The sequence below is a fragment of the Corvus hawaiiensis genome, chromosome 3, assembly GCF_020740725.1.
Source record: "Corvus hawaiiensis isolate bCorHaw1 chromosome 3, bCorHaw1.pri.cur, whole genome shotgun sequence".
NCBI lineage: Eukaryota > Metazoa > Chordata > Aves > Passeriformes > Corvidae > Corvus > Corvus hawaiiensis.
This window is the reverse complement of record NC_063215.1, coordinates 81,363,304-81,384,722: the sequence shown is the minus strand read 5'-3', so window position 1 is coordinate 81,384,722 and position 21,419 is coordinate 81,363,304. Positions and strand designations below refer to the sequence as shown.

The 21,419-nt window shown below is 36.9% G+C and overlaps 1 protein-coding gene across 5 annotated transcripts in view; it reads left to right on the top strand.

Moving 5' to 3' along the window:
• Nucleotides 1-21,419, top strand: part of BIRC6 (baculoviral IAP repeat containing 6) — a 176,726-nt gene that overhangs the window by 15,051 nt on the left and 140,256 nt on the right. For all 5 annotated transcript variants that reach the window (XM_048299366.1, XM_048299368.1, XM_048299369.1 and 2 more), the window contains exons 2-11: nt 626-807; nt 3,212-3,349; nt 3,730-3,923; nt 5,578-5,689; nt 6,945-7,027; nt 8,191-8,413; nt 8,514-8,674; nt 10,540-10,598; nt 11,296-12,690; nt 20,521-20,670. In XM_048299366.1, coding sequence (XP_048155323.1) covers nt 626-807; nt 3,212-3,349; nt 3,730-3,923; nt 5,578-5,689; nt 6,945-7,027; nt 8,191-8,413; nt 8,514-8,674; nt 10,540-10,598; nt 11,296-12,690; nt 20,521-20,670 — 2,697 coding nt within the window. The remainder of the gene's footprint in view (nt 1-625; nt 808-3,211; nt 3,350-3,729; nt 3,924-5,577; nt 5,690-6,944; nt 7,028-8,190; nt 8,414-8,513; nt 8,675-10,539; nt 10,599-11,295; nt 12,691-20,520; nt 20,671-21,419) is intronic.

Genomic DNA, 21,419 nt, shown 5'->3' with positions numbered 1-21,419 from the left:
CCATTGCCACAACCTTTCCTTACTTATCTGCTGACAGTCTTCCTCTACCTTCACCAAACTTCTCAAACCTGTTACTGGCATCACATGTGCAGCACTGAGCAGAAATGAGCTGTTGTAGTGTCTCGAGGAACACACACCACATTGGTACATGTTGCGTGCTGTACTTAGTTTTGAGAAGTTTAACTATTGTTTTGCTTGATGAAATGGTGTTTATAAATCTTAATGGTAATTTAGCAATTTTGTCTCAGTGTTCATGCTGATTTGTACAATTTAGTTCTTATTATTGACTGTCAGCTAGTATCAAGTACACCAGGCATCTGCATTAAGCTTGAAAACACTAGTTTTGGTCTCCTGGTAGGAGGAGGACTTCAAGTAATGACTTCCACTGTAGGAATAAAATGGTTGTAGTTATTGATGGGATGCACAGATTTTGGTAGTTTGTTTTTTAATGTAGGAAATATAAAAGCTTGGTGAAAGTTGTGGTAGCTAAAATGCTAGGTTTTGATCATCTCAAGAAGTAAAGATTTTGCCAAAGTGTTGCATTACTTTCCAAAAAAGAAATTAGAGGTCTTTTCTATAAAAGCATTTTTCTAATTAGATCTTGCATTTGTCTTTCCCTTTATAGCTAAACCAGGTGGACGGGTGAAATGCCAGTATATTTCTGCTGTGGATAAAGTGATCTTTGTGGACGATTACGCAGTAGGATGTAGGAAAGATCTCAATGGTATCTTACTGTTAGACACAGCTCTGCAAACGCCTGTTTCAAAACAAGATGACGTGGTTCAGCTTGAATTGCCGGTTACAGAGGTAAGATATGGGGGGGGAACAAAAAGAGGTATGTAAATACTTGTGTTAGAAGTACTGAAACCAGATATTTGTCTCTGGGTTTCTAGAGTGACATTAACACCATGTAATGGAAAAGTTTCTTAGTTATTACCTGTCATAGGGCCGTAGCTTTTCACAGTTACCTGTATCTCAAACAAATAAGAGCATGCCTCAAGACCACATTATTTCAGATGAAAGAACTTTTTAGTGACCACAGATAAGAACTCACTTCCCCACCTTTGTCAGTGCTTGTGTATGGAATCTATATGCACTTCTAGGAATCAGTCTGGGCTGTTAGGTATCCCTGATTATTTTGTTGTTGTTGTTGTTTCAGGGAAAGAAAGACAAAATCAGGTAATACGGTGTTTCTTCATGTGAAGAATTAGTGCCGGAATCTTAAGTTTTCTAGCAAGGTCGGCTGGCCTAACAAAAGACTTTTTTCTGTGCAAACCTGGCTTCCCTTTTATGTTTGGATCAGCTGTAACACAGTACTTCGTGGTTTGAGCATTTAGTATCACTTTAAGAGAAGCTAATGTAGACATTTCTGCTTAGAGTGTAATGCTTAAGATTTGTTGCATTTGTTTATCCTCAGAATTGATGTAAATTATTTATGTGTTCCTGAAGTATTGAATAACAGGTGCTTCCTATGAATCAAGAATGTGTGTTATATGTGAGGTTTTTAGCTGTGCGACTTGAGTAGGAATAACAGCAGTAAAATGTTTCACAGAGCTCTCTGAAGAGAGCTTCCTGGGTTCCGCAGGCTTGCTGTCCACTGGCATCACTTTTACACCCTTTGTGGGTTACTAAAGAACCTTGGTATGTGTGGCTGAGTGTGAAGAAAGTGTCAGAGGTCAGGATTTCCTTTCATAAGGTCTGCTGTGACAGGCTTGCAGTCTCACATGGTTCAATACAACCTGTAAGTTCATGTCAGTTTTTTGGCACAAAGGTTCTTTGGTTCTAAAGAGTTTACAGACCCTTATTTACAGCACTTCTTTGTAAAGACACTTCCTGTAGAAAAAGAAATTTGGAGTTCCGTAGGAATAGCTTTGGGAGGTTCATCACCAGATCAGTGAGGTAGAAGACAAAACATTATCTGTCTTAAGTTCTTACTTTTAATTTTAAGGAGGCGGTAACCCAGACCTTGGAAAAATTTAGTGAATATTAAGCAAATGTCATACAAACACATCTGTCCACCTCTTTCATCATAGAAAGGTCAAGAACTTTTATTCAAGGAAGGGTGTTTAGTTTCTGTTTGTCTCTAGAACTTTTCTGCAAATTTTTGCACTTAATTTAAGTAGTCTTTTAATATGTTTGATCTGCTGGTAGTGCAGTGCACCTTTATGCATTTCTAATTGTCAGCATTAACAAGTTATGAAGCAACCTTTATGCTATTTTGAATTACCTGTAGAACACTAAAATGTAGGAACTACCACAGTCTGTCTGTTGTTCTTCTGATACAACCTTAGCTAGGGGATTGGTTTGCCTTATTTCAGCCTTTCTTCTCCTGAATTTCCCGAGGACATAACCAAGGGGCCATTTGGTCCATTCTGTTTTGAGCAGTTAGTGGTTGTTTAAAGGACTGTCTGACCATTGTCTTTGGGAAATATTTCCCTGTGTTTGTAACTTGAAAGAATTCCTATCATGTTTTACAGATGTTAACCCTCCTAACAGGAGATTTACAATACTCTGTGCCTTGTACATTAAGCATACCTTTTAAATCTTACCTGTCAACATGAAGTTAGCCGACAGCGGGATAAGCTCGAAAGAGATGAGACTTGGAAGAAAAAGTCTATAAATGGATGCTTACAGCATTCTTTTCTTGCTGCATTATTTCTGAGTTTTAAGAACTAATTTCTGAACTAGCCTGGGAGGTTTTTTGCCTCGTTTTTCAGCTTCATTGTATTAGCATTTTAAGTAATTTATTTCTAGTTTTGTTGCAGTGTTGTTGCTCTCATTATTATCTACCTTTTTGAAGATACAAAGCTACTCAGAAAATGTCAAGACTTTTGTTCTTGCTCTCACTTTTGTCCTTAAAGCTGAGTGAATCCTTTTGAAGAGAAAGCATTGGGCAATAGATGTGTCCTCACTGCTTGCTTTAATAGATCTTCAGTTTTAACTTATATGACTGACTTGTTGACATTGGTAATATTGCCCTTGAGGGAATTTGTAGTAATTACTGTTGCCATTGCTGAAGTTTATCTATTGGTTGGCCTATGAATTTAGAACATCTTACTCAGTTCTGGATCTTTTATGGGAATTATGCTGATATAATGTATGATAAAGTAGGATATGGCAAAGGACATTCCCTGGCGTGATGAAACAGGCATAATTCCTGTTGTAGTTATTCAGCGTGGATGCTAACTTTGCTTGCAAATCTGCATTTTAGGCTCAGCAGCTGTTATCTGCTTGCATAGAAAAAGTAGATGTTTCTAGCACAGAGGGATATGATTTGTTCATCACTCAACTGAAGGATGGCTTAAAAAATACCTCACATGAAACAGCAGCAAATCATAAAGTTGCAAAGGTAAGACTTTGTACTGTCTAACCTGGATTTCCAAGTCTAATTTGTGTGTCTGCCACTGAAACATACAAAATCTGTGACTCATTGTGGTGGATTTTGGTTGAAGACAGTGGAGTATATTATCTGTTCCTTAGTTTTCTATGTGAAGCTTTACTTGGTAAGAGAATAAACACGGTTAGTTTCTTGCTGACAAAGTCAACTAATAACCCAACTGAGCTTAAAATTTGAATTTACTGACTTTCCTTGCGTTACGTATGTGTCGCTTTTGTGTGTCTGTTGTTGTATTTCTTGATGTAATGTGTGCTTGGTTTTGACACTTCTGTGACCTGTTTGTTGTTTAGATGTTTAAATTTTAAAATGTAGATGCTTCTTTTCTTATTTAGTGGGCAACGGTTACGTTCCACCTTCCTCATCATGTTTTGAAGTCTGTCGCCAGTGCCATTGTAAATGAACTCAAGAAGATAAATCAAAATATTGCTGCCTTACCTGTAGCATCCTCTGTGATGGATAGGTTATCTTACCTCTTACCCAGCGCACGGCCAGAGCTTGGTGTGGGACCTGGACGATCTGTGGACAGGTACATTAAGATAAAATAAGTGGTGAATTTGACTCCTTAATTGTATCAGAATAAGCTCTTAGATGGCTTTAACTTACTTGCCTAAGAATTAATCCTATTTGTGCTTTGTTGCTCTTACACATACAGCTAATTAACTGTTCAATGCACGCTGTGCCATACATATTACTGAACTTAGCAAAGCCTTTATGGATGCCACAAGACTGTCTGGGTTTCAACTTTAATGCCAGGCAAATTGAATTCACTTTGCCCTTAATCCCAACATATACTTTAGAAAGGTAACAATTGCAGCATTAAATACATATTACACTGTATCCTGAAGTCAGTTCATTTTCCTTCATACAAGAAAGAGTCATACCTATGTTTTATGGTTTAGAAGTTTAGGAAGTTACCTTTGCAGACCATTATATATGCTACTTCTGAACTCTCTAGTCACCTGGTATGTATTTGGGGTCAGAGAACATTTTACATCAGATGGTTGCTTCATCTCTTTCTAATCCAAGTGGTCATGTATACACAGGCAAGTAATGCATTCTTTTAACTTTCATAAGCTAAAACTAGTTAGAATACTGGTAAATCTTCTAAGTCTGTAAATTAATTCTTTCTTGAAAGGGTCTGTACAAATATAATTTTGCAAATGTATTATCATTTCTTATACCTCAAATAATTTAATCAAGTTGATTACATCTCTTAACTTCCCCTCCCCAAGCCTTCAGGTTCTACCTGTGCATCACCATATTGTATTTCGATTAGAGCTCTCCCAAGATCTGTCTCTTAAACTGGTATAATGTCAAGTTAAGATAGCTCTTATGTGGGTGTTGCTAGAATAGATTACTTCCTTGGCAGGAAATGTTTTAATATTTCCATTCCTTTACAAGACAGCAAAAATCTCCTGAAACTGAGGAGCAGAAACAGGAAATAAGGCACCTTTCCATCTAACAGCCCTAGTTCTTGGGAGAACAAAATCCTGTCAAGGGAAAAGAAAAACTGATACTCATTTCTCATGTACTATTGCAGATGAGCGACATGCACTGAGTGAAGGTGGAAAGGAGAGGAACTTCTTTGCTCTGTAACTGCTGAGTTGCAGAGGGGTTCATATTTTGGGACTTAGTAGTTTAAAATTTATAAGTATTATAGTATGTGGTGAGTGGTGACTGTGGGGGGGTTGTACCATGTATTCAGTTAACCTAAAATATTGCTTTACACTATTTTTAAATATGCATATTCATATCTGTTTAACTAAGAACCCCAAATTTTTGCAGTAGTTGTCATGTTAAAAAAAAATCCAACTCTCTTGCGGTTCTTTTGGTCTAGATTCTCCACCTTCCTTAGATGCAGAATAGCTTTGGGTATTTGATCCTTTTCTGCTGGTAGATCAAATAGGCTACCTGGAAGCTTATTTTATTAATCCTGCTTTTAAGGCCTGTAGGTTATTGTATGGCTTTTCATTTTTTACTGGGGATGTATTTTAAGCACCCAAGTGAGGGAAGTTTGTAACTTTCCTGTGATAGTTAATTATAATTTTATGTATGAGTTATAGGTAACTATTCATGCTATTTCTAATGGTTACTAAAGCACTGAAAGTATCTCATAAACAGGTGAGGTTTTAAATTTTAAGTGGCAGCTTTGGGTAACGTAGAGTTTTTCACCTTTCTAGGTCTTTGATGTATAGTGAGGCTAACAGACGGGAGACGTTCACTTCATGGCCTCACGTGGGTTATCGGTGGGCACAGCCAGATCCTATGGCTCAAGCTGGATTCTATCACCAGGTACAAGATTCAGTTGTACTTAGTATTTGTTCTCTAGGTGGGACGGCGGAGGAAAAAAGGTGGTGATGTTTTTTAGTGGGGTTTTTTTCCTCTTTTTTTAATGGATTCCTTCAATTATGCATAAACCATAAAAACTTTGTCATTTAGCTCTTTTTTTTTTAAGTTTCAAGGGGTTTTGATGCCTTGAGTTTGCTTCTTTTTTTTTGGGTCAGATCACAGAAAATACTGTTCTGAACTTGAGCATATAAAATTTTTCTACATATCAGATTTATCAGAGTTAAACAATCGTAATAAAGATGAAATTGGTTGTTATGTAGAATGTCTTTCTCCTTGTTAGATTGTTGAGTAAATAATCCTTTTTATAGTACAAGTAAAGCAAAAGAGCAATAAGCTTGGCACTGAAGTTCTCTAACCATATTTTCTAGTAGAACTTAAACGGTATTGTATCAAACAGAGATCCTAGATCACATCAAATTGTTAGGCTTAGTGAACAAAGACCACCTCAACATTTTATTCCACTACTTTTGCTTATTTCCATTTTTCATTTTTGAAATTATTCCTGCTGTAAAGAAAAAATTATAATATGGATTTAGATAATGATGGCTGGGCAGTGCCTATCATTTGACAGCAATATTGTCTTCCTCATTATGTCAGCTGCAAAGCCCGACAGGTGCAAGTGGATTAAATTTTTGGATGATTTCTTAAACTTGTACAGAAGGAGAAATGCAGGAAATTAATATGTGAGAATTGCATCTGCATATTCCCAAGCATGTCTGGAAATGAGGTCATGAAAATTCAAAATTTTAAGAGAATGGAAATTTTGATTGTTTTTCCTTAGTTACTTCAGCTAGTAACAACTGTTCTTTTCATAGGAGTGATAGAGAATACTTTATGTCCTAAGAGATTGGTTGGAATATTTTTTAACCTGTGTTTATCCAAGTATTTATTCTGCTGCAGTTCTAAATTTTTTTAACTTTGTGAACTTCTGCCAAAGAAAAAAAGTTATTTCTGTTCTATGTCTGTGGTTTGCATTGAATGACTTGCATGAATGTTAGTTCTGGATCTCTTCTATAGTAATGTGAATCCTTTTTTATTGTGAAATACTGCCACTTTGTAGTATATAATTTGTGGCCTTTTATATGTTTGATGTGATGCTTTAGTATGTCACTAGAAGGAAAGGACTTGATAACTTAGTTAAAAGTGTTTCACAGTACATAGCTGAATAAATTTCAAGTGTTTCTTCTTATTTTCATAGCCTGCTTCATCAGGAGATGACAGAGCCATGTGCTTTACCTGTAGTGTGTGCTTGGTGTGCTGGGAGCCTACAGATGAACCTTGGTAAGTTTAATGATGTTTGAAGTAGGCTTAATTTTGTGCTGAAGAGGTTAGAAATCTTCGAAGGACAAAAATCAGCATATCTCAGTGGTATTTCTGGTGAGTTTAGGACAAGTCATTGACAAAAATAGGTTTCTAAAATGATTCCATGGAACAAATCACAAAAAGATTTGATGTACTGTATCAAATTTCTGTGTAATGGTAAACCAAAAACTTCGTAGTTGGATTTATTTCTTAATTCTGATTTGCTATTTCATTTCAAATTGCTCCTTGAGAGTTGTCAGCCAATACTTCTGTGCAGGGATCTAAACTGAGCCTTCTCTTTGATTGTGACTAAAACACATCTCTTTCCAAGTTCAAAAACTGCCATGGCTATGGTAGTATGCATTTGCCTTTTATGTGAAGTTGCAGCATCCATTACTAGTTTCCTGAATCATCTAAAATTGTGCATAGTGACAGAAATGTGGGACCTTACACTGATTAAAGAATTCTTAATGTAATTTTTTTCTTGAATGGTTGGTAATTTATAATCTTTTCTTGAACACATTGGATTCCTGACTTGCTGGAAACTTTTCCTTGCAATATTATCTTTGTAGTTCTTGTCTACTCCTTTCACTTACGATTTTCAAGACATTTTGTGGCTGTGTAATTGCTCTTGTCATGTCTCTGCCTTAGTTGTATATCAAGATTAGGTCTTTCCATGCTTCTGGGTCAATGTGACGTTTGGGACTGTTTTCAGTTTTGATTTATTTATTTGTGGATATAGAACTAAAAAAGAGACATTGGTTCTAAAGCTACTCATAACATTGGAGTTTTAATGTACATTAATTTATGTGCATTAATGTGCTTTTCTTCATGGGGACATGATTAGCTACTGCCTATAGAACAATTATTTTTTAATGGACTAATTGTATTAAGAGCACTGTGTAGATTGATCCATTTGAATATGGAAGTGCATTGAGTGATCAAAGTCTTTAATACAGTCTGCCATTTGAGAATCAGGGAAAGCTGTGTTAGTAACTTCAGAACTCTCCTTTATGGTTGACTGCAATACAGTTCAAACAGTTCTGTTTCAGCTTCACTTCTAGGGCTTAGCTTGTATATGCTGTGTGTATTTTTCACAGTAAGAAATCAATATTTTCTGTGTTTGTTTTTAATCTGAAAAGGTCTGAACATGAGAGACATTCCCCAAACTGCCCATTTGTCAAGGGTGAGCACACTCAGAATGTACCTCTTTCAGTCACGCTGGCAACAAGTCCAGCACAATTTCCCTGCACAGATGGCACTGACAGAATAACCTGCTTTGGATCTGGAAGTTGCCCTCATTTTCTAGCTGCTGCAACAAAACGAGGAAAGATCTGCATATGGGATGTTTCCAAACTTATGAAGGTATCCGATATAAACAATCATTTTTCATCTACTCTTTACTGATTAGGCAAATCTTGATTCAAAATCAAATATCTTTTCTGTTTTTGTTGTTATTTCTCAGGTCCACTTAAAATTTGAAATCAATGCGTATGATCCCGCTATTGTGCAGCAACTTATGTTATCAGGAGAACAGAGCTCAGGGGTTGACTCAAGGAGACCAACACTAGCATGGTTAGAAGATTCATCTAGCTGCTCAGACATACCAAAATTAGAAGGAGACAGGTATGCCAGTCTACAAAATTAGAAATATGAAATGCTGCTGTGTAAGTGGTACATGCCATTTAGCAAAGTCATGCTTTGTGAAACCTAAGATTGGTAATTTTCTTTTCATGGAAAAAATATTTTTAGTCACTCTATATTTGTATACAATTGAACACTGGAAAAAGACTAATCTAAATGTCTATTTTTTAAGCCAGTTTCCTGCTGTTCTAGTTTTTATATTCCACTAGCAGAGAGATTGCAGATCTCACTGCTGCCCTATGCTGATATTTCTGAGGCAGAAAAAAAAGAGATAGGAATATAAGTTTTAGATTAGCTTTTCATTTTAGTTATGGATTATACATTTCAGATTTTGAAAGTAAAGGCTCCTCATGGACTTCTGGAACATGCTTTTCCCTGATTGCTTCTCCGTAATTTCGATTATGTCATTCTGAAAATAAACTGTGTGGATGTGCTAGGAATTTGTACTTCCTTGCATACCTTTAATACATGTGTACAGACTAAGCAATTAGATAGTCCTGTTGCAAGGGTTTGGATAAGCTACAGGGTATGCCAGTGCTTAGAAAGTGTGACATGAGAAAAAGGAGTATTTCACTCATGCTTCATGCAGTCTCTTACTGGGAACTCTTGTCTGGTATTGCCAAAGCTCAAAGGAGTGAATAACTTGGAAAAATTAGAACAAAAGGTGTTTGGGGAGTGTTGCTAGTTTTCTGAATGTTTCTTCTTAAACTTCAGCAGTAAGAAGAAAGTAAGAATACTGCTACATGCACAGGGAGGTAAATCTTTGGTTTTAAGCTTGGTGTGGTATCTGTAGTAGTGCAGAGCGAATATGAATCTTGCTCTTCTGAAGACATGGGCGATATCTGCATGTGGGACCTAACAGCTGCCTAGACTCTTACTGTAGCTTTAGGGCTGTGAACTCCTTAAGAGTCAAAGAATTAAACTGATTTTAAGAGCTGGATAAAGGACAGTGTCATCATACTCCTCAGAACTAAGCATCTTTCATTTCATTTAACCTACATGACATTTACTATCACTTCTCTGTGTAAGGGGAAGCTGGATGAGAATCAAAGTACTGAATTGTCTCTGTCGTGTTGTGAAATGAAGGTTGATCAGGTTTGGCCCAAAAAAGATCTGTTTCTTGGATATGAAGAAGAAGCATCCAGTTTGGTGAAGTTTGAGGATCTGACTTGGTATTTTGAGTAGTTATACCTGAAGCTGCAAAGGGATTACTGTTCTTCTTATGTGTAAGGAGCCTGTAATAGGAAATAATTTCTTTTATTGGAAAAGTCAGATGCATTAATTATTCATATATTCTTAGAACTACTCCGGGACCTATTTCTCCTGAAAAGGTATCTTGAACAGAATCTGTTTTAATGACAAAATTATGAATCTGGCAGTATTTTTAAAACCAACACACTACTCATACCTTGTTTCTTTACTAGCTTCAAAATTGCTCTGGTAGAATTGAAGACCAGTCTGTCTGCCCTACTTTCTAGAGATTATTTTGAGGAATTTGCAGATATCAGTATTAATTTTTAGATGTCCTGATTGTATGATTTTATTTTTCTTGGAATGATTCCTGAGAACTGGCTTTCATTTTAATTCCATTTATGCCTGAATTGTAGGAATACAATAGTAGAATGGGACAAAAAGAAATCTGATCCAATGGTTTGATAATGGTGGAAAAAAGTCTTTATGTTGTTGGTGTCTGTGATGAACTCATCAATGGATGAACAATGCTGGCTAAAAGGAATGGCCAGTTTTAGTACACATCGTGGTTTTTTTCCTAATTTTTACTAATTTAATTAAAAATAAGCATGCAGTTAGAGTGTACATGGTGTCATTTCATGCATTATTTTTTTCAGTGATGACCTACTGGAGGATTCAGACAGTGAAGAGCATTCCAGATCGGAATCTGTGACAGGTAGGTTATAGCTGATCTGTTGTATATGTAGTAGTTTAGAGGTGAAAGGGGAAATTCTTCTTTTGGGCTTTTAAAAAAACCGCTGTCAAAACCGATGATATTATATTTATATGATATGTATTAGAAAAAAGGAAAAGGATTTACCTTGAAAGCAATGCCAGTATTTAAGGCACTCTTTGTGTGGGGGAGAGATTGCATACAGGAGAAAAGAAAAACTGCACTTCGTTGGTTAATAAATGTCTTTTTTGACAACAAGCATTGCTTATCTTGCTGTCAATAAAACACACAAACCAAGATAAAAGAACTTTCTTAGAACAGGAACAAATTACAGCTGTACAAAACCCTTTAAATTCAGGGGATTGCCAGAAAGAGTTCCTGTGTCTTGATTGTTTTCCTAAGGGTATGCACTTTGATAAAGTATTTCTCTTCCTGAATAAGGATTTCATATGGAAGCAGAACAGTGCTATGCATGGTGGTGTATTATTTTCTTAGAGTTGGAAATTTTGATGGAGGGAGGATTACATGTTTATTTTCTATAATCCAGTTTACATCTTTGAGTAAGGATCACCAAGTGGGGGAAAAAAGAGCTTGAGATGTAGAAAAAGATACTTTTTCCTAATAAACAGTAATAGATGCAGTATGATTCCTGTTTTGTCTTTTGAGCATTTGTATTATGTTAAACGTTTTTGTTTTAAAGGGCATACATCACAAAAAGAAACTGTGGAAGTCAGCCTTGATATAACAGCTCTCAGTGTTCTTCAGCAACCTGAAAAACTTCAGTGGGAAATTGTTGCAAATGTTCTGGAAGACACAGTCAAAGATCTAGAGGAACTTGGGGCAAATCCCTGTTTGGCCAACTGTAAGAGTGAAAAGATGAAGGAAAAACATCTAGAACAACACAACATTCCCTTTCCTTGTTTATTAGCCGGAGGTCTATTAACATACAAATCACCTGCTACCTCTCCTGTTAGCAGTAACTCTCAGAGATCACTGGATGGCTTAAGTAGGACTCGAGGTGAGAGTGTCTCGGAACAGGGATCAACTGACAATGAATCCTGCACTAATTCAGAACTGAATTCCCCTCTAGTAAGGAGGACTTTGCCTGTATTGCTGCTATACAGCATTAAGGAGTCTGATGAAAAAGCAGGAAAACTCTTTTCACAGATGAACAATATTATGAGTAAAAGTATACATGATGATGGTTTCACAGTTCCACAGATCATTGAAATGGAGCTGGACAGTCAGGAACAGTTGCTGTTACAGGACCCCCCTGTGACTTACATTCAGCAGTTTGCGGACGCTGCAGCCAACCTGACATCTCCGGACTCGGACAAGTGGAGCTCCATGGTTCCCAAGCCTGGGACTTTGGTTCAGTGCCTGCGTCTGCCAAAGTTTGCAGAGGAGGAGAACCTGTGTGTAGATTCAATCACACCTTGTGCAGATGGAGTTCATCTGTTAGTAGGACTGCGGACTTGTCCTGTTGAATCTCTGAGTGCAATAAATCAAGTAGAGGCCTTGAATAATTTAAATAAATTAAACTCGGCACTATGTAATAGAAGGAAGGGGGAACTAGAATCAAGTCTTGCTGTAGTAAATGGCACAAGTATTGATGTAATCCAGCATGAGTCACCAGCAGATGTACCAACTCCTTTAATAATTCAACCTGAACAGAGAAGTGTTAGTGGTGGATACCTAGTGCTTTATAAGATGAATTATGCCACTAGAATAGTTACTCTAGAGGAGGAACCAGTAAAAATCCAGCATATCAAAGACCCCCAAGACACAATTACCTCAATGATTTTGCTCCCACCAGATATACTGGATAATCGAGAGGACGACTGTGAGGAGCCTGTAGAGGAAATACAATTAACTTCTAAAAATGGCAGTGGGAGAGAGAGAAGATCTGAGATCTCTACTCTTGGGCACCTGGTAATAACTACTCAGGGAGGATATGTAAAAATATTAGATCTTTCGAATTTTGAAATTCTGGCCAAAGTGGAGCCACCTAAAAAAGAGGGCACTGAGGAACCAGATATGTTTGTCTCTGTGATATACTGTTCGGGCACAGACAGATTATGTGCGTGCACCAAAGGTAAGACTTCTCTTTAAATTTTTTTTTTAATTATTGATTTTACTGTATTTGGATTATATTACAGAATTTAGAATCTAAATTTCAAATTCCACTGAATTTACATACAGTTTAGTGATCTAGGAAGCATGGACTCAAGTTAATTCCTCGCCTTAAATATCTATTTTAATCTCTAGAATGGCAGTAATTCTTGTGTGTCTCTAATTCTTGTAGAGGCACAGATTTCTTAAGTCCAAAACAAATAGAAGTAATTCTTGTATGTAATTATTTCTATGATAGAGAAATCACATTTCAGAAAAATGTCTCCTGCCTGTAATTGATGATATTCAAGAGAGCAGAGAAAATAATGCTTTTATAACTTTTTCAAGTGTATCTTCATTCAGGTAGCATGCTGCTGGTTCTGCTTCAGCTTTTTACAATTGGGGTCATATTATCTTAAGTTTTAGAGCCAGACTATCCATGCAGGGTTCTTAAGTCTTTTTTTCCAAATGAACACAAAGGCATTTTGGGGAAGGGGGCAGGTAGGAGCAGAGTGTAACTCAAGTCCAGGTAACAACTACTTTGTAGAAGTCCCTAAACCACCACACAGCTCCCCGCTTCCTTGTGTCACACTGGAGCCCTGGAAACAGCTTTGGGTGTCATCCAGCTGCATTCCTCCATGCCCCAGTGTTTTATTTAGTTCTCCTGCAGTTGATTGCAGCTCCACTGGAAATGCTTAGGCTCTCAGAGGAGCTAAGCTGATGGGATGGTTCATACATTTCAAATAGATTCCCACCAATATCATGTTGAGCTTCCTCTTTACTGGAAGAATTGAAATTGGTACCTTTTTTGCTTTCGTGATGGTGTCACACTAATTATAAACTCCTGCTGTGAGCAGCTGTTAAATCAGATTTACTTGTTATTTCCAACAGATAAAGTCAAGTTTATTGTAAACAGCTCAGCTTTCTTAAAGATTCCATGTTTGTCACTCACCTACCAAGACTTCTAGAAGTGGGCATTTTAGATTTGCTTTTTAAATACAAATGAAAACATTGGAAGTTAGTAACTACTATTTATGTTTGCAGCTTCCCAAGGTTAACATTCCTATTTGCTAAATTGTTCTCTTTTGGTGACTGCTTTTGAAGAAATATCTATTAAACTGTTTCAGCTGTATTTAATAATGCACACTTTTTCCTAGTTAAAATGGAACTCTAACTGAAAGGTTAATTGCCTTTGAAAACTTTTATATCATATCCATGTCATAATGTTTTTACCTTATACTTAGCTGATCAAACTGCAATCTCATTGAAAAGACCTCCAAACAGAATTTTTTTTTTCTACCGATTTTTATTACTATTAATTTCTTTCTTGCATCAAATCTGTTTTGTCTTTCTTGTGTTTTAAGATTCGTGGTAAAAGTTAAAGGGCTTATTGTTATTATGCATGGTACTTTTCCATCCAATATTACTGCGTATGGTAATTATGTTCTTGTAGCTTTTGGTGTCATGTAAACTTCTTTGGGGCATGGAGTGCAAGATATACAGGTCTCTTGAGTTGGAAGCATTTGTTCTCTGTGTGTAGGAGTACTTTGTCTCTGCCTAGATAACCACCATCTCTGTTACTGACTGGGAATACTTCCATCCTCTTTGTAATGGATAAGCACATCATTCTGCTTTCCCCGGAAATCTCTCTCAGTATTATAATATACATCTAGTAGTTTATAAATGGCTTTGTTGGATTGCTTTTGTTCGTGCTGCCCTTAAGATGACTGAGATTTTGGGGTATTTTTTCTTCTGTAGCCCAGTATGCTACAGGTATCAAGTCAGCCTGCAAGGTTCCTCTTTTGAATGTAGTACTTTGTTTACTTAAAAAAAAAAAAAAAATCCACTGATTGTTCTTATCTTTCATTTATACCCACTACACCTCTATTTGGAACTTCCATTTTCTGCTCGAACATGTACTTTGGAGTTCATTATTTTAATTGCTTGAATGTCTTTAGAGGCTTTCAATTTTTATTCCTTTTTTAACATTTCAGTCACTGTTATATATATATAAATTAAGTCCGCAGCCGTCATAAATACTTAGGGGCCAATGTCCATTAGAAGTTTGGATTTCTGGATCTGGTGCTAGGTATGTCTGAAGCCTCAGAGTCAAAACATTTATGCCAAAATATGACACTTGGTAAAGAATGACTTGAACTGAAATGTTTATAAATAAGGTATAAAAGGCATAAAATTCAGGAACACTGAGAGAAAAAGCAAATCAAGGACCTCAACTATTAATATAACTTTTTAAATCCTCCATCTTATTGTAAGTTTGAATAGCTTAATATATGGAATAGGCTTTGCATAATTTTCCTTGTCTTGAATCATAATCATCCTTTAAACTTTTGCTTTAAATGGGTAGAATTTCTTTATTGGCGAGGTGGCTGAAGATGAGGGTTTTTGCTGTTATTATTTTTTCTTAAGTGCAGTTTTCTTAGGCTTCTTCACAAATCACTTTGAGGTCTTTGCTCCTCTAGGTTTACTGCCACATGTGGGATGGTGCCTGCAGTCTGACAGCATTAGAAAGATATGCTGAAAGTAGAATAACTGTATTCACTGATATGTTCAACATTATTCCATCTAGAAGGGAGCTTGTAGTTCAAAGACATAAATGAAAATGTTATGTGAAAGTTTTGGAACATGCATGCATTGGAAATGCTTGGATGATGTTGGAAAATATTCAGGCATGAGCAGTGTATTCTTTCCTGTTTACTTGTTTGGGACGTCAGAGCAGGCAAAGAGGTATTTTAATGTCTGGAAGTTCTGAATGCAGAATAGCCTTTTCTTCTGTTTCTCCTGCTTGTTGAAGTATTATTTTCATTGGCAGAACATAAAAAATTTTTCCATAGCTGCCTCTAAGGTATAACTGAAAAAGAAACCTCTGTGTGAATGGGTGCTTCAGATCCGGAGTGGTTTTCTGGAAAGATGTTTTAGGACCTGCGTTTGACGTCATCCATCTTTGTGTGTCACACTTGAGAATGTTACCTCTTGGTGTCAGCTTCAGGTACTTACCTGTTTCTGCAAGGATTACCTGAGCTTGACCTCTGGGGAAAAGTGTGCAAGTATATTCTTGGTTCCAGTTCCATTAGGCAAACATAGGGAACTTCAATGTCTTTGTATTTTGCTTTCTTCTCTTCCCCTTGGCCAAGGTAGACTATATGTAATATCCCTCTTAGCAGTGCTTTGGCTGCTCTCATATGGGGGTTCAGATGTTTTCTCTTGTGTCATTAATATGACAGCCTAAACTCTGCTTTTGTAATATTCTAAATAATAAGTGAGAAAATAAAATTCTTTATTCTAGGCAGCAGGTACTGGTTTTGAATAGGTGTATAGCTGTAGGGTGTTCTTTTGATATTCAAAGTCTATTATCTTTTGTTTAAGAGGGTCAGATATAGTTTCTTATTGCTGGATTGTGCTCACCTGAAATTTTGAGTGTGTTACATTATAACATTTTACAGGTTCTACATTATAACAAGAGTTTTTTAGTCCCTTCCTTTTGTTGGAAAAGGATTTTTTTTACAGCTGGATATTGGTGTGTCCACAGTGAGTTGCCTATGCTGCTATTTCTTACCTGCAAGCCTGGCAGAACTGGATCGCACTTGGATACATTTAAGAATTGACTCCCCCAAATCTCGTACCTTTAATTTATAGCAATTTTCTTGCTCTTAAGTTCTAAATACTGTACTAATCACACGCTGTAGCTTTTTTCTAATTTAGTTTAGATACCTTATTTGCTTCTTCCTTGTCATTAGGCTTTGTCTGCCCTGTGTACTGTGTATTTGAAATTCAGGAATCAATTTAGTATTTTCAGTTTTCTACCTTTTTCAGCAATGGAGTCTAATAGGATTGGAGAGAAGTCAAGTTTTTTCCACATCAGAATTAGTGTTGGAAGTGATGCAAAGAGCTCATCTTCAAGTCAGGGTCAGTTACACTTACCCACTCAGAAACAGAGTACTGTACACCATTTTCAAACACTTTCAACGTGGAGATTTAACAGTCTACTTATGAAATTTCTCTTGCTGCATGCTGTCTTTGATGATGATTTTTTTCGCTAGTGTTTAGCCTGTATCATCTTTGTCACTGGGGTGGTATCTGTTGTACTATTCATTATGAATATGGCAAAGAGATTTCTTAAAAAAAGTAGGGAAAGACAGTGTTTATTTAGGTGCTGTCCTTCTCCAACCATTTATTTTCTCAAGCTGAATATCTCAAATCCTTTTAAATTTTATAAAAGTAAAAAAAACCAAAGCAACCTTTACTTTCCCCTCCCAAACGATCTATCAAGTCAGTCGCAGGTTTCTTGATGAGATATGCAAAACCAGGTCCAGTAATCCTACAGATGAATTCCTTAAGCAGCTCTGGAGTCTGTACATACCGTGTGTGTATATATAGTGGAATGTTTGCACTTTTGAGCAGGAGATTGAATGAGGTTCCTCATCTGACTCACAAGAGCCTCTCCTACAAAACTGCTGTCTAGCTGATTTTGTTCCATCCTGTAATAGGGCTTTTAATTATTTCTTTCTAGGCATAGTAACTTTAATTTGTCTCTATTCAATTGCATTCTATTGTTTCAAAGTTGAGGCAAAATTTTATAACTAAAATCTCCAAGAGTAGTGTAAATGGGAGTGTCTCCAAGAGTAGTGTGTTAGTGAGGTTTTGGGATAGCTTTCTTGACATTTTTCAAGTGTTCTGAACTTGCACGTTTAGAGCTAACCAGTGACAAGAGAAGGAGAAGACTATGAATTGGTTAATGCATCGTTCCCTGTGGTATGGCTTTGTTTTCTAATTCTTTTTAACTAATTGGATATTTTCAACTATGTCACTGTATTGTGATTTGCTAATGACAATGGTGTCACTCTTTCCAAACTCCTTCTGTAGTGCAGAAACATCTCACCAGATTGGCTTTGACTGCAGTGACCTTAGTCTCTGGCATGCTGTGTAGCTTTTTCCAGTACTGCTTTCCTGGAACCAGGAACTGTTTTGCCAGAAGGAAGGCTGTGATTTATTTGAATGAATTTATTATTCTTATGTTGTGTTTGTATTGCCCACCAGGTTCTTGAATCCATGCAAATTGCAGGTTTTAAATTAACAATGTTTTGATTGTGTTACCTGTTTTTTGAGGGAAGTATAATGATGCTAGTTTCCAATTTGTCTCTTTTGTGATAACTGAGTAAGTCAGTGTCAGCTTTCATATCTTCTTGGTAGTGCAACAGAAGCATTTATTGCTTCTGTCAAAGTGATGCAAGCGCAGAAACCTTTGGATAAACTGCTACTTGAGATGTTTGCTCCCTGGCTAGAATTAGAAAGCACTGGACGAGTCACTCTTTGAGCCTGGTGCTGCAAACAATAGTAGTAACACCAAAAAGAAATGAAGCATTGACTTTTGCGCAGATTTTTTTCACTTGCACTTGACTATTGGAACTACGGTATCATTGAAAAAAATAATGAAGCATGCATCCTGAGAAAGTCATCTTTGGATGTTCCGTGAGAGGAAATGCCTCCTTTGTGATACAGAGGCAGAACCATCTACAGCGTTTTGGAAAAGTGCATACGGAGAGGCTAATACTGTACAAGTGAAGTTCATGGTAAACTTCTTTACAGAACCTTTATAAAAATGAGGAAGTGAGATCTCAAGTTTAGCACAGACTTTTTCTTGGAAAAGTGCTGGAATCTTTCAGGGATTCAGGGATTATGACTCTTCTCTTGTATGGAAAAATTGGTAAGGATCTTTTTGCTCCTGAGCAGTAAACAAAGTGATAAACAAAGTGAGGTTTGACTTACTACCAAATGAAGCTGTCAAGGTCTGTGTTTTCTAATGTGTCTCTAATTCTCTTTGAAGTCTGAGGAAAATTGCTTATTTATGAGCTGTTTAATTTCAAGGAAACTCATAAGTGTTATTTGCTAGAACTATTTTTTCCCGCCTCCACTTCTGAGGTCTCCTTGGGACGTACTGTTCTACACCAAGGGTGTGTGGGTTGAGGCTGAGAGAGGGAAGGTACAGGCTTCTTAGTGGATCTCAATTAGAAAAGACCCACCAAGAAATGGCTTAATAAAATAGCTGTTTTACAAAGATAGAATAAAAAGATAAATACAGATAATGAGAAAATCTCCCATCCCTTCAGATCCTGGGAACGCTACTTTTGTACATTACCCTGACCTGGGGTGGATTTTCCCACAGCACAATGCATTGATCCTGTCCACAGAGTTGTTCTGACTGTTTTGTTCATTTAAGCTATTATATTCCTCTTGTTACTCTGTCTTCATTAAAGAGTGAGTTTGTTAAGCCATTTGTTGTCAGGCCTTTCTTAGTGAAATATCAAAAAAAACCCAAACTGTACGAGTTCTCTCTGTTCCTCAGATCTTTTCTCTGTGCCTCACACACTCTGCCTCCCCGTGCCTCTCTATCACTCTCTGTTTCACTCTCTTCACCCCTCACAGTGCTGGACATATATGTTTTATCTTGGAGTTTTATTACATTTTTATTCTCAAGTTTGTTTGTTTTGAATTACCTGGATATTTTGCATAACAGGGTTTGTCATCATGTTAGTCAGATGCTGAAGGTCAGTCTAATAATGTTTCAGAAAAATCACATAAGGCCTATGCTTGGATTTGCCTCTGGATTTGAATCCTACTGATTTGACTTTTTGTAACTTCTGAAACTGGTAACAGCTCTTCTCATCCCACCCCCCCACCCCCCCTCCCCAACCTTATGTAAAGTTAAACATTCCTTCTCATTGACTTAGAGCCCAAGTCGAAGGAGGAGCGGCTGAGAGAGCTGGGGTTAATTAGTCTGGAGAAAAGGAGGCTCAGGGATACCCTTATCCTTCTGGACAACCAACTGAGAGAAGAAGATTGTAGTGAGGTGTGGGTTGGCCTCTTCTCTGAAATAACAAGTGGCAGGATGAGAGGAAATGGCCTCAAGTTGCTCCAGGGGAGATTTGATCTTAGGAGAAATGTTTTCACAGAAAGGGTTGCCAAACACTGGAACAGGCTGCTCAGGGCAGTAGTGAAGTCACTATATCTGGAGGTATTTAAAAGATGTGCAGATGTGTCGTTCAGAGACCTGGTTTAGTGGTGGACTTGGCAGTGCTGGGTTAATGGCTGGACTTGATGATCTTAGCAGTCTTTGGTTCTATGACGTCTCTGTAAATGATACTGATCTATGAGTTGATCTGTGCATATCTGTAGTGGTGAATAATGGGCAACCTCCTTGAATGATTTTAAGCTTCCATCAATACATTGTGTCCACTGAAAATTTTGGACTTTGCTCTTTTGTCTGTTTACCTGATCAGTGTTTTAATTCTAAGTTTGATGAAATAATGCGGAGAGCTCCTTAGTTAGGAGAATTCAGAGAAATTAGTTTAATTTTCAATTTTGAGATGCTGAATTTTAAAAGGGAATTTATGCACTCTGTACAGATGAGGTAGTGTAGGCCTTCACTTGACATGATGGAATATTTTCTGTTATAAGCATAATTTGGATTATTGGAAGTGTCATAATGATTATGATTTTTAGTTTCTATTGAGATTTCTTTTGTTAATTGCCTTTTAAAACCCATCCCCCAAATATTTTTTACCTTTGATACCATTCGCAACTGCAGTATTTTTGTAGTTCTGTTTTGCATTTGCCCTGAAAAAAAAATAGTAGTAGTAAAGCAAAATAAGTATTCCTGTACAATTTTACTGGTTTCAGGTCCTGCATAAATACTGTCATAATTGCATAGCAGTTCAAGTGCAAGCCTGTCTTGTGAGTTGAATTTAGCTGTATGCCCGTCTAAACTTTCTTCTTTTGTTGTCTCTGATGATTTTAGGTGGAGAACTTCATTTCCTTCAGATTGGAGGGACCTGCGATGACATAGATGAAGCTGATATACTTGTAGATGGATCCCTTTCCAAAAGTGTAGAACAGTCATCAGAAGGCACCAAGCCCTTATCTAACCCTTCTAGTCCAGGCATTACAGGTAAATTGCACACATGTACATGTATCCTGAGTAAAAATACTTTGGTCATTTTTGAAAGTTGCATATGAACATGATTTTCAGTTATTTAATAGCCTGCTGCTTTATAATTTTTTTGCTGCCCAAAGTTAGAGTTCTGTAATTGCTATATATCTGTCACTGGGTGTGTACAAGCATAACAGTTCCTGATTTAAAAAAAACCCAAACAAACCACTTTGACTTTCTTCAGTCTCTACGTGTGATTTTAAGTGTGGCAGACTGTATTTGTCTGACCCCGATTTTATTCCACAGGAGTCAGTCAAAAGAAGGAAAAAATGTTTTTTATCATAAGTTTATTTGTAAGCAGCATTACAGCGGTTGCTTTGAGGACTGAATTTCTCCTGCTCCTCCTCTTTTTCACCAAGGAAGCCATTGTTGAAGTTTGAAAATCACGAGAAAATAAACTGGTTTACATATGTGAGGGGAAGAAAGTCTATGGCTTTCTTCACCTTTCTTTTGCTAAATAAAGCAAAAAAGAATTTAGATGTCAAGGACGTAGATGTGTTTCAATGGATGCATTCCCTGTATAGTAGGTTATCAGCAAATTTAAGTGACTTCCAAGCAAATGGTAACTCTGACAGTCCTGATGAGTCAAGTAGATGATAATTACTGTTTAAATTCTGCCAGTACTATAAAGGGGAATTATTTTCCTTTTTTCATCTCATTCCCATCCAGCCTTCAGTATAGGCTTGAATATGACTTACTGGAATAAG